Raw genomic sequence first — 17,507 nt, forward strand, 5'->3', positions numbered from 1 at the left:
GGCCTTGCTTAGTGGGTTAAGGACCTGGCATTGCCATGAGCTGTGGTATAGGTTGCAGATGCATCTCGGATCTGGCATTGCTGTAGCTGTGGCATAGATGGGCAGCTACAGCTCTGATTAGACCCCTAGCCTGGGAACCTCCATATGCCACAGGTACGGCCCTAGGAGAGGTAAAAGATAAATAAAACAAAACAAACAAAATAATGCCACACAGTAATGTGGATGGAACTAGAGACTTTCATACTAAGTGAACTAAGTCAGAAAGAGAAAGACAAATACCATATGATATCACTTATATCTGGAATCTAATATACACACAAACAAAACTTTCCACAGAAAAGAAAATCATGGACATGGAGAACAGACTTGTGGTTGCTAAGGGGGAGGGGGAGGGGAAGAATGGATAGGAAATTTGGGGTTAACAGATGCAAACTATTGCCTTTGGAAAGGATAAGCAATGAGATCCTGCTGTGTAGCACTGGGAACTATATCTAGTCACTATGATGGAGCATAATGGGAGAAAAAAAGAATGTATACATGTATGTGTAACTGGGTCACCTTGCTGTATAGTAGAAAATTGACTGAACACTCTAAACCAGCTATGATGGAAAAAATAAAACTCACTATAAAAACAAATAAAAACAAAAAATGTGCAAAAGACTTGTATAGACATTTCTTCAAGAAAATTTTAAAATGGCAAAACGCACATCAAATGATGTTCAACATTACAAATTATTAGGGAAATAAAAATCAATATTACAGTGAAATACCACCTCACATCTATTAAGATGTCTGCTATTTTCAAAAGCAATAAAAAATAACAAGTGCTGGAGGATGTGGATAAATTGGAACACTTGTTTGTTTGTTTGTTTTTTGTCTTTTTGCTATTTCTTGGGCCCCTCCTGCAGCATATGGAGGTTCCCAGGCTAGGGGTCAAATCGGAGCTGTAGCCACCGGCCTACGCCAGAGCCACAGCAACGCAGGATCCGAGCTGCGTCTGCAACCTACACCACAGCTCACAGCAATGCTGGATCGGTTAACCCACTGAGCAAGGGCAGGGACCGAACCCGCAACCTCATGGTTCCTAGTCGGATTCGTTAACCACTGTGCCACGACGGGAACTCCAAGTTGGAACACTTGTAATTGTTGATGGGAATTTAAAAGCTCCAGATCAATTATCATATGATCTGGCAATCTCCCTTCTGGTTGTTCCCTTCTAAACAGCTCCAGTGGAAAACAGTATGGAAGTTCCTCAAAAAATTAAAAACAGAATTGCCATATGATCTGGCAATTTCCCTTCTGGTTGTACCCTCAAAAGAAAGTAAGGCCTCAAAGAGCTATTTAAACACCCATCTTCCCACAGGAGCAATACCAAAAGGTGGATGCGACCAAATGTCCATGGATAGATGAACGGATAAACAATTATGTTTATCTGGATGATGGAATATTTCCACATTAATAAAAACAAGGGAGAAAAGGAGTTCCCTTGTGGTGCAGTGGGTTGAGGATCCAGTGTTGTCACTGCAGTGGCTCAGGTCACTGCTGTGGCACAGGTTTGGTCCTTGGCTGGGGAACTTCCACATTCCATGGGCAAAGCCAAAAAAAAAAAGGAAGTAAATCCTGACACCTGCCACGACATCACAACATGGATGAGCCTTGAGGATGTGATGCTCAGTGAAACAAGCCCATTACAAAAAGACAGACATCAGAGTTCCTGCTGTGCACAGTGAGTTAATGATCCAGTATTGCCAAAGCTGTGGTGTAGGTCACAGCTGCAGCTCGGATTGGATCCCCAGCCCAGAAAGTTCCATATTCTGCAAGTGCAGGCGTTAAAATAAAAATAGATAAAATAAAATTTCCTTTAAAATATCTTAAAAGACCTTAAAAAACCTTATAATATCTTAAAGACCTTTAGATATCTACTTAAATCTATTTTAAACAGATAAAATATCTTAAAAGAAAGGGGGTGACTAGTCAAGCCACAGAATGGGAGAATATTTTTGCAAACCATATATCTGACAGAAGACTCACTGTATAGAAACATGCTATCACTTACACATGGAAGCTGACAAAAGGATACAAATGACCTTATTTACAGAACAGAAACAGATTCACAGATTCACAGAAAACAGACCCATGGTTACCAGAGGGGACAGGAGGGAGGGACAGACTGGGGTTTGGGACTGGCAATATGAACCCTGAGGCATATGGAATGACTGGCTAAGGGAGACCTGCTGTGAAGCACAGGGAACTCTACCCAATATTCTGTGATCATCTCTGTGGGAAAAGAATCTGAAAGATGTGTGTACATGTGTAACTGTAGAGCAGAAATGATCACAGCATTGTAAATCAACTACATACAAAAAATTTAAAAAATGAAAAAGAACTCTTAAAACTCAAGAGTAAAAGCAGTAATGTACTTAGAAAATGGGAAAAGCTACGAGCAGACACGTCACTGAAAAAGATATGTGAATGGCAAGCATGCACATGAAGAAGTGTCAACCACTATCAGTCATTAGGGAAACGCAAATGAAGACCAAGATGAGCTTATCAGGACATATCTATTAAAACAGCTAAAATAAAAACTAGGCAATACTAAATTTTTTCTTTCTCATCATGCCCATGGCACACAGAAGTAACCTGGCCGTGGATAAGACTTGCGCCTTGGCAGCAACCCGAGCCGCAGTAGTGACAACACAGGATCTTTAAACTGCTGCACCACAAGGGAACTCCGGCAACGCTAAACATTGGCGAGGATGCAGAAAAATTACACATCTCAAAAACTGCGGGTGAGAATGTACAAAATGTTCTGGCAGTTTCTTTAAACACTAACCACTACCACCATCTCATTCCCTGACATCCCAGAGAAACGAAAACTCTCTATACAGATACATGTACGTAAATGTTCACGATAGCTTCATCTGTACTGGCCGAGGACAGTCCACGTCTGCACTGTGGTGATGGTGACAAGCTATGCCCCTGTCAGGTTCCTGGTTTCAGTGACGTGCTGCAGTTGCAGTTAAGATGTGAACTCTGAGCAAACTGCAAAGGTCCCCCCTGTACTGTTTCTGCAAGCTTCTGTTCATCTACAATTAATTCAAAATAAAGAGGAGAAAAAACACTGTGGGGGACTACTGCTGTGCTGACAGCTCTGGGTACATCAGAAACAGAATGTCTGGGGTGCAGGGTTTACACACATTGACAGTTTCACACACTACCCTTCTGGAGGAGTGGACCGAATCACACATGCAACACAAGTGCCGAGAATCCTCACGTCCACCCCTTTCCAGCCGTGGACACGAGATATGCAGTAAAACTACATCAGAAAGTGAATATCCAGGAGTTCCCATCGTGGCTCAGTGGCTAACGAATCCAACTAGGAACCATGAGGTTCCTAGTCCAAAGACAAAAAAAAAAAAAAAGAAAGAAAGAAAGAAAAGAAAAGAAAGAAAATGAATCAGCTGATGAACAGTGTGGCTGGTATGTTTTCTACATTGATTCACATTCTCATTTATTTGCAAACATGAGTTTTTTGTTTTTGTTTTTGTCTTTTTGTCTTTTCTAGGGCCATACTCGCAGCATATGGAGGTTCCCAGGCTAGGGGTCCAATTGGAGCTGTAGCCACTGGCCTACATCACAGTCACAGCAATGTGGGATCCAAGCCATGTCTGTGACCTACACCACAGCTCACGGCAACGCTGGATCCCCAACCCACTGAGTGAGGCCAGAGATCAAACCCGCAACCTCATGGTTACTAGTCAGGTTCGTTAACCACTGAGCCACGACGGGAACTCCGAAACATGAGTTTCTGATTCACATCCTTTGTTCATGCTGCTATGGAAGGGATGTCTTCATCCTGATAGGAAAGAGCTGCTCAGATACTTGGCAAAAAGTATTCAAAAGCCCTGCCAACTTTATATAACTTTTCCTATGTCATTCATTCCCCTGTTAATTTGTACAAGGAAATGGTTGTGGGCGGAGTTGTGGCCCCCAACAGAATTAGAAGTCCTAACACCAAGACCTTAGTAAGTGACTTTAATTGGAAATAAGGTGGTTTGAGATGTAATCGGTTACATGAGGCCACATTGGAGTGTGCTGGGCACTAATCCGATGCAACCAGGGGACATATGGACACAGAGGTGCACACTGGCAGAGAGCCATGTGACAGTAGAGACAGGTCAGCGATGCATCTGCAGGCCAGGAACAGCGGGGGCTGGGGGGAGGCCTGGGGCCCACACCTTGATCTCTGACTGACAGGCAAGGCCACAGACCACACCCTGCTGCCGTTTAAGCCAATTGGTTTGCAGTGCTTTCTTACAGCAGCCCCAGCCTCCGTAAACTGGTTACAGAGCTTCCAACTTCAACGAGACAAGGCCATCTTCTTTCCTTTATAGGCTCGGCATTTGTTCTGCTACTGAAAAAGCATTTCTAAACACTGATTTGTCTTTCTGACATCAGGCTTTACTTTAAATTGTTCAAGCTATTCAAATTATAGGAGACATGATCAAGATGGTGGAGGACTAAGACGTGGTGCTCACCTTCTCCCACAAACACATCAAAACAACTATCTCCATGTAGAACGGTTCTCACAGAATCCTTTTGTCTCCCTCCACATGAGACAAAAGGCTACTGAACACTGACAAAAGACCTTAAAACTCCAAAAAGGGCAAGAAACCCTCCATAAAACTGGATAGAACCAAAAAAGAGAGAGAAAGAGAGAGAGAGAGAGAAGGAATCAGGATGGGACCAGCACTCCTAAGAGGGAGCTGAGAAAGAGGAAAGGAACCCACGCCCTGGAAAGCCACCAAAATGATGGGGAGATCAGCTGAGACAGAGGGACCTCAAAACCACAGAGAAAAGCACAGTGGTTGGACTGAGGCGGGCAAAGCAGAGAGAGAGCCACACGGACCACCTGGACCACCTCGACGGACATCACAGCCTGAGATGCTCAGGCAGGGGCTGGGCGCTGGGTCTCAGGCTCAGGAGATCAGTTCTGGGGAGGGACAAGGGTTGGCTGTGTGGAGACAACCTGAGGGGCTAGGACGCGGTGCACCACAGGCTGGGGAGTAGAGCGCCACAGCTGAGGGAGGAGGTCTGGGCCTGCAGGAGAAGCAAGGTGCCACTGCTGGGGAGAACACAAGGTGGAGGGGTGGACCACCATAGGAATCTCTTTCTCTGCCCACACGCAGACTCTCAGAGGGCAGGGCTAAGTGCAACAAGGCACCACTTGTGCTGTCTACAGGTGGCGGGGACAAACTCAGTCATCTCAGGACTCCAGAGGTGAGTGTAACCCGCCAACAATGGGCATCTGAACAGACTCCACCTACGGCCCCAGTCACTTCGGAGGTCAGCAAAGGGGAGGGCACTGCAACCAAGCCCCACCTGCTGTTCCTCTCACTCCCCTGGGAATGCTCAGGCCCTATCACAGCCACTGCCAAATGCCCCACGAGCCGCCTATACCTGCCTGAGGGTCACTGTCACTTCCCAGGGCCCTGCAAATGGGAGCAGCCTATGCCACCTTCCCGCAGGTCCTTGTAACTATCAAGGGTCCAGTAAGCAGGCACTGGCCACTAGAGCTGCCCTCTGCCCCCATCTCCCTGGGAGCACATGCAGCCCCCTATCAATGGGATACCAGTCTGCTCACACTGAGGAACGAGACAGCAAGCATCCAAAAAAGCAGCCCTCACACCAAAAATAAATAGCAAGCCCTCACACAACACCCAGGGGCACACTTGCATATAGAGAGCCCTCCGAGACTACAGCAGTGTTCCCTAAACTCACAGAATAGGTAAAATATCAGCAAAATGAAGACGCTCAGGAACCATTCCCAGTTAAAAGAACAGAAGAATACCCCTGAAGGAGCAAACAATGAAGCAGACACTGAGATCGAAAAGGAGATAGTGAAAATACTGAGAATTAAGAGCGAGTATGAAGGAATTAAGAGCAGATGTGAACAGTAATGCAAAATACTTTAGAAAGGAACTAGGAAATATAAGGAGGAGTCAAGAAAAATCAGAAAATTCATTTGCAGAGACGTGAGCTGAGTTAAAGGCACTGAAGAGCAGAATGAATAATGCAGAGGAACGAATTAGTGACTGGGAAGATAGAATAATTGAAATCACCCAATCAAGAAGCAGACAAGAAACCAAATGAAAAAACATGAAAGCGATGTGGACTAATATAAAGTGGGCCAAGCTATGCATCATAGGGGTTCCACAAGAAGAAAAAGAAAAGGGGAATGAAAATACATTTGAAGAAATTATGGCTGAAAAATATCCAAATCTAAAGGAAACAGACATCAAGATAAGGAATAACAGAGGGCCCCTAACAAGTTGAACGCAAACAGGCCCACACCAAGACATATTAAAATAAAAATGGCAAAACTTAGAGATGACAAGAAGATTCTAAAGGCAGCAAGAGAAAAACAAAGCGTTAATAAGGGAACCTGCATTAGGCTACGAGCATATTTCTCTATGGAAACACTACAGGCCAGAAGAGAACGGCAAGATATATTGACAGTTTTAAAAGGGAAAAATTAGGAGTTCCCCGTCGTGGCACAGTGGTTAATGGCCCTGACTGGGAACCACAAGGTTGCGGGTTCGATCCCTGGCCTTGCTCAGTGGGTTGGGGATCTGGCATTGTCATGAGCTGTGGTGGTGTAGGTTGCAGACGAGGCTCGGATCCCACGTTGCTGTGGCTGTGGCGTAGGCCAGTGGCTGCAGCTCCTATTAGACCCCTAGCCTGGGAACCTCCATGTGCCACAGGTGTGGCCCTAGAAAAGACAAAAAAGACAAAAAGAAATAAAAGGGAAAAAATTGCAGCTCACAGCAAAGCTGGATCCTTAACCCACTGAATGAGGCCCTGATTGAACCCATATCCTCATGGATATTAGTCAGGTTCCTTACCACTTTTTTCTTTTCTTTTCTCCCCCCCCCCCAACCCAGGGCCGAAACTTTGGCATATGGAGGTTCCCAGGCTAGGGGTCAAATCAGAGCTGCAGCTGCCAGCCTGTGCTGCAGCCACAGCAATGCAAGATCTAAGCTGCAACATACTCTACCCAGCAAGAATATCATTTAAAATAAGGAAAAATAGGAATTTCCATTTGCTGCAAAAGGATAAACATGAAGATGCTAAAATAGGGCATCAAAATCATAAAATGTGGGGAAGAAAAATAAGAAAAATCTAGACTTTAAAAAAAAATTTTTTTTTTGGTCTTTTGTTGTTGTTATTATTGTTGTTGTTGTTGTTGCTATTTCTTGGGCCGTTCCCGCGGCATATGGAGGTTCCCAGGCTAGGGGTCCAATCAGAGCTGTAGCCACCAGCCTACGCCAGAGCCACAGCAGCGCGGGATCCGAGCCGCATCTGCAACCCACACCACAGCTCACGGCAACACCGGATCGTCAACCCACTGAGCAAGGGCAGGGACCGAACCCGAAACCTCATGGCTCCCAGTTGGATTCGTTAACCACTGCGCCACGATGGGAACTCCTAAAAAATTTTTAATTTAAGAATGTGTTTGAGCCTGTATGACAATTGGGCTAAAGCAAGCAGATATAGGAAGGGGATAACATACTTGAAAAACAGGGCAACCACAAATCAAAACCAAACGTTACATTCGCAAAAAAGTAAAAAGAAGAGGACAGCATAAAATAAAGTATCCAACCAACCAAAGAAAGGAGCAAAGGAGAAACAAAGAATCAACTGGAAAACAAGGTTAAAAGTGGTAATTAATACACATTTATCAATAATGGACTGAATGCTCCAATCAAAAGACACAGAGTGGCAGACTGGATAAAAAATAAGAGCCTACAATATACTACCTAAAAAAGACCCACCTTAAGGCAAAAGACACATGCAAATTGAAAGTGAGGTGATGGAAAAAGATATTTCACATGAATGGAAAAGACAGGAAAGGAGAAGTTGCAATACTTGTATCAGACAAAATAGACTTTAAAATGAAGGCCATGAAGAAAGACAAAGAAGGATACTATCTAACGACAGAAGAATCCATTCAAGAGGAGGATATTACACTCTCGTCAATATACATGCCCCTAATATAGGAGTACCCAGATACATACAACAAATACTAACAGACAAAAAAGGAGAAATTGAGAGGAATACAATAACCGTAGGAGACTTAAACCCCCACTCACATAAATAGACAAATCCTCTAGACAGAAAATCAATAAGGTAACAGAGATCCTAAATGACAAAACAGAAAAGTTAGACTTACTTGATATTTTCAGGACATTACATCTAAAAAATCAGAATATACATTCTTTTAAAGTGCACATGGAACATTCTCAGGGACTGACCACGTGTTAGGGCACAAAACTAACCTCAACAAATTTAAGAGTAGAGAACTTATTTCAAGTATCTTCTCTGCCCACAATGGCATGAAACTAGAAATTAACTACAGGAAAAGAAATAAGAAAAAACTGACTACATGGAGACTAAACAACATATTACTAAAAAACAACAACAACAACAACAACAAAAAACCCCCAGTGGGTCAATGAGCAAATCAAAAGGGAAATTAAAAAATACCCTGAGACAAATGATCATGAAAATACACGATTCAAAATCTATGGGATGCCACAAAAGCAGTTCTTAGAGGTAAATTCATAGAGATACAGCCCTTCCTCAGAAAGATCTGAGAGGAAATAAACAAAATAAAGATTCAAAAACAATAAAGAAAAATCAATAAAACTAAGAGCTTGGTTTTTTGTTTGTTTGTTTGTTTGTTTTTTGTCTTTCTAGGGCCGCACCCACAGCATATGGAAGTTCCCAGGCTAAGGGTCAAATTGGAGCTGTGGCCACTGGCCTACATCAGAGCCATGGCAACACAAGATCCGAATTGAGTCTGCAACCTACACCACAGCTCATGGCAATGCTGGATCCTTAACCCACTGAGAGAGGCCAGGGATCAAACCCGAATCCTCATGGATGCTAGTCAGGTTCGTTAACCACTGAGCCACGACGGGAACTCCCAAGAGCTTGATTTTTGAATGGGTAAAAAAAAAATGACAAACCTCTGGCCAAACTCACCATGAAGAAGAGAGAAAGAACTTGAATAAACAAAATAAGAAATGAAAAAGAGATCTCAATGGATACTGCAGAAATACCATAAGAGAACACTATGAACAATCATATGCCAATAAATCGATAACCTAGAAGAAACAGACAACTTTGTAGAGACATGCAGCCTGCCAAAACTGAATCAAGAAGAAGTAGATCAACTGAACAGACTGATCACTTGAAATGAAATTTAATGCATAATAAAAACACTCCCTAGAAACAAAAGTCCAGGACCAGATGGCTTCACAGGCAAATTCTACCAATCATTAAAAGATGAACTTATAACCATCCTTCTTAAACTTTTCCAAAAGTTTGAAGAAGGAATACCCCCAAAGATATTCTCTGAAGCCACTATCACCCTAATACCAAAACCAAAGATATTACCAAAAAAGATAACTATAGGGCAATATCTTTGATGAATATAGATACAAAAATTCTCAACCAAATTTTAGCCAACCGAATCCAACAACAAATTAAAAAGATCATACACCATGACCAAGTGGGATTAACCCAAATTCACAAGGCTGGTTCAACATACGCAAATCAATGAAAGTCATACACCACATTAACAAAAGCAAAGTCAAATACCACATGATCATCTCAATAGATGCAGAAAAAACATTTGACAAAATCCAGCATCTATTCATGATAAACTCTTACCAAAGTGGGTATAGAGAGAACATACCTTGATGTAATAAAAACCATTTATGACAAAGCCACAGACAATATTATAACTCAACAGAGAAAAGCTGAAAGCCTTCCTGCTAAAATCTAGAACAAGACAAGGATGCCCACTCTCACGACTTTTATTCAACACAGTATTAGAAGTCCTAGTCACAGTCATCAGACAAACAAAAGAAATAAAAGGTATCCAAATTAGAAGAGAAGAGGTAAAATTGTCACTCTACACAGATGATATGATACTATATATAGAAAACCCTAAGGATGCCACATAAAAACTATTGAACTGATCAATGAATTCAGCAAAGAAGCAGGATACAAGATTAACATTCAAAAATCAGTCGCATTTCTGTATACTAACAATGAAATATTAGAAAAGGAATATAAAAATACAATACCTTTTAAAATTGCACTCCAAAAAATGGAATACCTAAGAATAAAGCTGAACAACAAGGTGAAAGACTGAAACGCTGTGAAGTATAAAACATTAATCAAGGAAATTAAAGAGTATTCAAAGAAATGGAAAGATATTCCATGTTCCTGGACTCAAAGAATATCATAAAAATGGTCATACTACCCAAAGCAATTTGCAGATTCAATGCAATCCCTATCAAATTACCCATAACATTTTTCACAGAACTAGAACAAACAATCCAAAAATTTATATGGAACCACAAAAGACCCAGGATTGCCAAAGCAATTCTGAGGAACGAAAACCAAGCAGGAGACATAACTCTCCCAGATGTCAGGCAATATTACAAAGCCACAGTCATCAAGACAGTGTGGTACTGGTACCAAAACAAACATACAGACCAATGGAACAGAATGGAGAACCCAGAAATAAACCCAGACGCCTATGGTTAATTAATCTATGACAAAGGAGGCAAGAATATAAAATGGGAAAAAGACAGTGTCTTCAGGAAGTGGTGCTGGGAAAACTGGACAGCTGCATGTACATCAATGGAACACACCCTCACACCATGCACCAAAATAAACTCAAAATGGCTTAAAGACTTAAACATGAGAAAGACACCATCAAACTCCTAGAAGAGAACATAGGGAAAACATTCTCCGACATCACCTGTACAAATGTTTTCTCAGGTCAGTCTACCACAGCAATGGAAATAAAAGCAGAAGTAAATCAATGGGACCTAATCAAACTGACAAGCTTTTGCACAGCAAAGGAAACAATTAAAAAAAAAAAAAAAAGAGAGAGAGAGAGAGACAACCTATGGAATGGGAGAAAAGTTTCAAATGATGCAACTGACAAGGGCTTAATCTCCAAAATGTACAAGCAACTCATACAACTCAACAGCAAAAAAGCCAACAGCCCAATTGAAAAATAGGCAGAAGACCTCAACATTTATTCAAAGAGGACATAACAGATGGCCAAAAGGCACATGAAAAAATGCTCAACATCACTAATTATTAGAGAAATGCAGACCAAAACTACAATGAGGTACCACTTCACACCAGCAGAATGGCCATCATTAGTAAGTCTACAAATAGCAAACGCTGGAGAGGGTGTGGAGAAAAGGGAACCCTCTCACACTGTTGGTGGGAATGTAAATTAGTACAACCACTATGGAAAATATTATGGAGGTTCCTCTGAAAACTAAATATAGAACTACCATATGACCCAGCAATCCCACTCCCGGGCAAATATCCAGACAAAACTTTAATTGAAAAAGATACATGCACCCCTATGTTCATGGCAGCCCTCTTCACAATAGCCAAGACATGGAAACAACCTAAAATGTCCAGATGAATGGATTAAGAAGATGTGGTACACATAGACAATGGAATACTACCCAGCCATAAAAAAGAACAAAATAATGCCGTTTGCAGCAACATGGAGGAAGCTAGAAACTCTCATACTAAGTGAGGTCAGTCAGAAAGAGAAAGACAAATACCATATGATATCACTTCTATCTGGAATCTAATACATGGCACAAATGAACTATCTATAGAAAAGAAACAAACTCATGGACTTGGAGAACAAACTTGTGATTGCCAAAGGGGAGGGGAAGGGAGTGGGATGGACTGGGAGTTTGTGGTTAGTGGATGCAAACTATTGCATTTGGAGTGGATAAACAATGAGATCCTGCTGCGCTGCACAGCACAGGGAACTATATCCAGTTACTTGTGATGGAATATGATGGAGGATAATGTGAGAAAAAGAATGTGTGTGTGTGTGTGCGTGTATGTGTGTATACATACATATATATATATATGTATATATATGATGGGTCACTTTACTGTACAGCAGAAATTGACAGAACATTGTAAATCAATTATAATAAAAATTAAACAAATTATATGTATGACATAAAGAAAAATTGCTTCTCAAGAATGAGTCAGTTATCTCGGCATCATTTAGGAGTAATCCATCCTCATTTCACTGATGCCAGTATTACACAACAGATTATATTTCTAAAGTCTGAGCTTATTTCTGAATGTTTTATGATAAATCAATTGAGACGTTTCAAAATATTTTAATTCCTATAGCTTTATATTATGTTTTAAAATCTGGAAATCAAATTTTACCATTAGTCTTTCTTTTTCCTAGTGGTATTTTCTTGGTGAATCTGACTTATTTATTCCTCCAGCTAAATTTTATTTTATTTTATTATTTTTTTTAATTATTATTATTTTTTTTTGGTCTTTTGTTGTTGTTATTGTTGTTGTTGCTATTTCTTGGGCCGCTCCCGTGGCATATGGAGGTTTCCAGGCTAGGGGTTGAATCGGAGCTGTAGCCACCGGCCTACGCCAGAGCCACAGCAACTCGGGATCCGAGCCGCGTCTGCAACCTACACCACAGCTCACGGCAACGCCGGATTGTTAACCCACTGAGCAAGGGCAGGGACCGAACTCGCAACCTCATGGTTCCTAGTCGGATTCGTTAACCACTGCGCCACGACGGGAACTCCATCCTCCAGCTAAATTTTAAAATAATATTGTCAAATATCCCCGCAAATCTCTTTGGCATGTTGATATTAACTGCATTGATTTTATTTTATTTTTTGCCCTTTTAGGGCCATACCTGTGGCATATGGAGATTCCCAGGCTAGGGGTTGAATCACAGCTGCAGTTGCAGGCCTACGTCACAGCCATAGTGATGCAGGATCCGAGCTGCATCTGCGACCTACAGCACAGCCCATGGCAATGCTGGATCCTTAACCCACTGAGCGAGGCCAGGGATGGAACCCATGTCCTCAAGAATACTAGTTGGGTTTGTTATCACTGAGCCATAGTGGGAACTCCTAACTGCATTAATTTTATAAACTAAAACAAGGTGAACTGATAACTTCACGACATTGACTTTTCCAACCAGGAACTCTGTATCTCCCTCTAAATTCTACCTTCCTTTATAGAGTTTTGTCATTTTATTTGTAGAGGACCCAGACATTCTTCCTTTCTTTCTTTTGTCTTTTTAATTGTAGTACCTGTGGTATATGGAAGTTCCTGGGCCAGGGGTCAAATTGGAGCTACAGCTGTGGTCTACACCACAACCACGGCAACACTAGATCTTTAACCACGCTGGTTCCCCATAGATGCTGTAGCAAATCATCACAAACCGAGTGGATGGAAACAAAACAGAGGGGGCCTCCTGCAGTCCTGGAGGCTAGGAGTGGCTCCGAGGGCCCTGCTCCCTCCAGAGGCCCTGGGCGCGTCTGTTTCTCTGTTCCCAGCAGAACTATACCTCCTGGCTCAGGACCCTTCCTCGTGTCTTCTCCCCAGACTCTGCTTCCCTCTCCTGCCCTCTCTTTCATCTCAAACGCCTTCTGCCTCCCTTTGCAAGGGCCCCTGTGATGACACTGGGCCCAGCTGGATAATGCAGTCCTGCCTCCTACCTCAAGGGCCATAATCATATGTGCAGAGACCTCCTCCACATAAAGGACGTCACATTCTCCACAGATTAGGGTGTGGACATCTTTGGGGGCTGCTTCTCAGCCGACTGCCCGCTACCTCCCTCCCTAGCCTCGGGCCTCACCCTCCGCACCCCAGCTGCATGTCTGGAGCAGAGCACAGCGGGCTTTGCACAGAGAAAGCGAGAGGCCACGTGTAATAGGAGGAAAAGGATTTAAATGCCCTAGAGGCTGGGAGCACAAGGAGGGTGGCAAAGCTGGGAGCCAGGACAGTTACAGAGCCCAGAGGAGAGCACCACGGGGTCAGGGATTCAAGGACCAACACCCCCAAGAGAGGTCACTCAGGTCACAAACCTCCCTCCCCTCTGAGACCCTGCATCAGGCCTGTGTTCCCACCTCTGTTTCTGGGTCATGTGTGAGCCAGGTCAGGGCTGGGGGACAAATGCAACCTCATGTCCAGGCACATGGGGCCGGGCTCAGCCCTGGTTGGTGGTCCAGCCTGGCCGCAGAAGAACAGGCTGATGGCTGGGAGCAGCGATCGGGCAGAATATGCCCACCAGCGTGTGTGCAGTCATCCCCCACCCACGAGTCGGGGCGGTGGTCACATGGCCCCTCGCCACTCACCGCCGTGGAGAGCCGGGAGGCCAGCGTCATCTCCAGGTTGCCCTTCAGGCCCACCAGGGGCGGCACCAAGGTCAGCAGGTCCTTGAGTTCCGAGAACACGGGCCAGCGCTGCAGGAAGAGAAGCTGGTTAAGGCCAGTGCCCAGCGCCCGCGGGGACATCTAGAAGCTGCAACAAGTCCTCTCTTCCTGAGAATGTGTAGGCTACGCAGTTTATTACGTGGCTCTAAACTGAGCAGAGTTAAGAGCATATCACTAAGCTTTCTTGGTGCTGGTGAGCGAACAGGAGCCTCAGGAGCCCCTTCTTCTCTGGCAGCCAGGAAACTGGGGGCCAGGCAGCCCCCGAAGCCCACCCGCCAGTGCTGCCTGAAAACAGGCTCTGCCCAGGATGCACGTGTCTGCAGCAACAGGGTGAGTCCCCAAGCTCAAAGCTGGGAGATTTCCATGGGATTTCTCACAGGAGAGCTGGTGGGACGGCCCAGGATGGGGCAGGGACCTCCAGGGCTGAGGCCCGAGCATCACCTGCAGCTCCAGGTTTGTCAAGACTGACGGAACATGTCTCCATCCAACTCTCCATCACACAGAAAGGGAAAAAAAAAATTCTTCATGAACTGAAACCATTCTTAACACAACACTATAAATCAACAATCCTCCAATACAAGATAAACATTAACTCACAGGTTGAGGGTCCCGTGTAATGACTGCTATGGCTCTAGTTAGAGCTGTTGGATCCCTGGCCCAGGAATTCCCACGTGGCCCAGAGGCGGCCAGAAAAAAATTACCAAAAAAAAAAAGTGAAACTGTTCCTACCTGTTTAACATGCAATTGGACTGCCCCCCCATCAATTTTTAACACCCACCTGTGGCCTCCCTGACCCTCGGTGTATCTGCAGCCCCTACACCAGAAACTGGTCCTGGAAACCCTGCTGCTCTGTGAGCTGAAAGGCTGGTGGGGTCTGGTCCCATCCCCGTGAGGAGCTGTGAGAGGCTGGGTGAGCCAGTTACTCTGGGGGCCCGGAGGTTCCGGAGCAGCCCTATAACATGTCTTACAGGACCTGGACGCAAGGGGTCAGCCAGGCCCTGTGATGGACCTTCCTGTCCGCCAGTCTAGGAAGCTCCCCTGATTCAGCTCTCGGTTCTCTCTCCTTGGCCTCTCCCTTTACCTTTTTTTTTTCCTCCTTTTTTGCAGTAGCACCTGCGGCAAATGGAGGCTCCCAGACTAGGAGTAGAATCGGAGCTGCAGCTGCTAGTCTACACCATAGACACCGCAACGCTGGGATCGAGTTATGTCTCCGACCCACACTGCAGTTCATGGAAATGCAGGATCCTTAACTCACTGAGTGAGGCCAGGAATCGAACTTGAACCCTCACAGACACTAGGTCAGGTTCTTAACCTGAGCCACAACCAGCGTACTTTCAGCTTTCCTTCAGTCTGTGAAGTTCAAAACCCACTCCTTCTCCGAAGGGCCCAGAAGAACTGTGTCACCAAGCGTGGAGGTGCTGCCGTCCCGCCCAGCAGAGGACCCCTCCCGCCCCAGAGACCCCCAACTTGCTCCACCTACTGCGAACCCTCCTCCTCCCCACCAGCCCAGGTAGAAGGCACAGCTCCTCAGCCTCCCACCAGCACCACTGAGCTGTGAGTCCTGTCCCCCTCTGCACGTGGACCTGCACACACGGAGCTCTCTGCTGGGAGCGTGTGCTGTTGCTCCGCATCCTGGAAGCCACTAAGGCAACTCTGATCTCCAGCCAAGTATCCTGCCCACTGTCCCCGTCCCCCTGCATCTGTGGGCAGCCAGAAAGACTGGAAGGTCTGTTTCTGCTCAGGGTTCAGTCAAATACGCTGAACGAACCGAGGAGGAACTGATGACCTGTGGCTCTGGCAGAGGGCTGGGCTAGTTCAGTTCAACCCAGGCAGTGCCCCCATCCCTGGGACACACGTGTGCATGTAAACCCCAGAATGGTCCAGAAGGGCATGCATGCATGGACCGACAGGAAGGGATCGAGATTGAGGCCTTCAAAGTCGGCTTAGCCTCTCTGCAATGCTTGTTTCATAAAAACATTTGTTCTCGACATGCAAGCGTGGAGACACTGCACCCCCACCCCCATCATCCCCTACCAGCTCCAGCTTCTCACAATCAGACACTGCGCCGTGAGGTGCCAAACAAGGCCCCTGGAGCCAAGGCATCAACAGGCCGCCTGGTCTCCCAGCAAATGCCCCTCCAATGGCCCCATCCAGGCTCAGGACCTCGTCCTCCCACAGACAGCCTGCCAAGGTTCTGGGACTGGGGGTGGTGGTGCCCGTCACCCTCAGGAAGCGGGCACGGCAGAGCAGGGCTCAAAGCCCTCTGGTCTCGTAACGGCCTGTGTTGAACGGAAAGGGCTTGAGGCCCAGGCGGCTGTGCCTCCAACAGGCTGACCCTGGAAGGTGGTCAGGGGTTGATCTTGGAGGGTCGTCAGAGGTATCCACGCACCTCAGAGGCTGAGGCCCCAGAAGGACCCTCCCCCCCGCCCCAGGCCCATCTGCCCGTGTCTCCAGGCCCCCCCGGGCCCCGCGCTGCCCTCCGACGCCCCATACGCACTTGGACAGTGTTCATCACCAGGCCGGCGCCCAGGAGGCCCAGGCCGGACAGCAGAACAGGCACCACGATCTGGCCCGTGATGGTGAGGACGGTCTCGGGGAAGACCTCTCGGGGGCGTCGGGTTAGCTCACAGCGGAAGCCGCGTAGCTTTTGGCCCTGGAAGCGGAACTCCAGGTTCAACTGGGTGACCACCATGACCAGGCCGCTGACCACATTCCTAGGGGCAGACGTCCAAGCCTGGGGCACCCTCTGCGCCATCCTCCGTCCACCGGGAGCCCCCACGGGCACAGCTGCCAGTGCCCTGGGTCTGTGTGGGCTCCCAGCGGCCCCTCAGCTGAGACCGGAGCAAGGAGTGAGGAACAAAGGCCATGTGACTTGGCCGCACTCCAGCTGCGTCCACTCCCCACATCAGGTTCTCTGCAGACAGTGGCTGCCTGTCTGCCAGGACCGCCCCCCACCAGCCTCCCTGGAGGTGGCTCGCTGTCCCTAGGAGTGACCTTGACAGTGTCCAGCAGTCTGGGCCACATGGCTCAGGCGGGACCAGAGAAATGGAGCCACGTGAGGCCACACGGTCAAGGCCACACGGAGGACGGCTCATCCCTGCACCTGCGTCCGGGTGGCTGATGCACCGGCTCAACCCTGACCCTGAGGAAAAGGAACCTGACATGACCCTGACCCTG

The 17,507-nt window shown here is 46.0% G+C and overlaps 1 protein-coding gene across 3 annotated transcripts in view; it reads right to left on the bottom strand.

The window, feature by feature from the left end:
- The window catches only part of SLC41A3 (solute carrier family 41 member 3), a 69,837-nt gene that overhangs the window by 32,488 nt on the left and 19,842 nt on the right, over nt 1-17,507 (bottom strand). For 2 of the 3 annotated variants that reach the window (XM_047795588.1, XM_047795587.1), the window contains exon 3: nt 14,253-14,360. In XM_047795588.1, the coding sequence (XP_047651544.1) occupies nt 14,253-14,360 (108 nt within the window). Of the gene's footprint in view, nt 1-14,252; nt 14,361-16,827; nt 17,038-17,507 lie in introns of those variants that run through there. The other variant, XM_047795589.1, reaches the window with a different exon arrangement.

The sequence above is a fragment of the Phacochoerus africanus genome, chromosome 9 (genome assembly GCF_016906955.1).
Source record: "Phacochoerus africanus isolate WHEZ1 chromosome 9, ROS_Pafr_v1, whole genome shotgun sequence".
Lineage (NCBI taxonomy): Eukaryota > Metazoa > Chordata > Mammalia > Artiodactyla > Suidae > Phacochoerus > Phacochoerus africanus.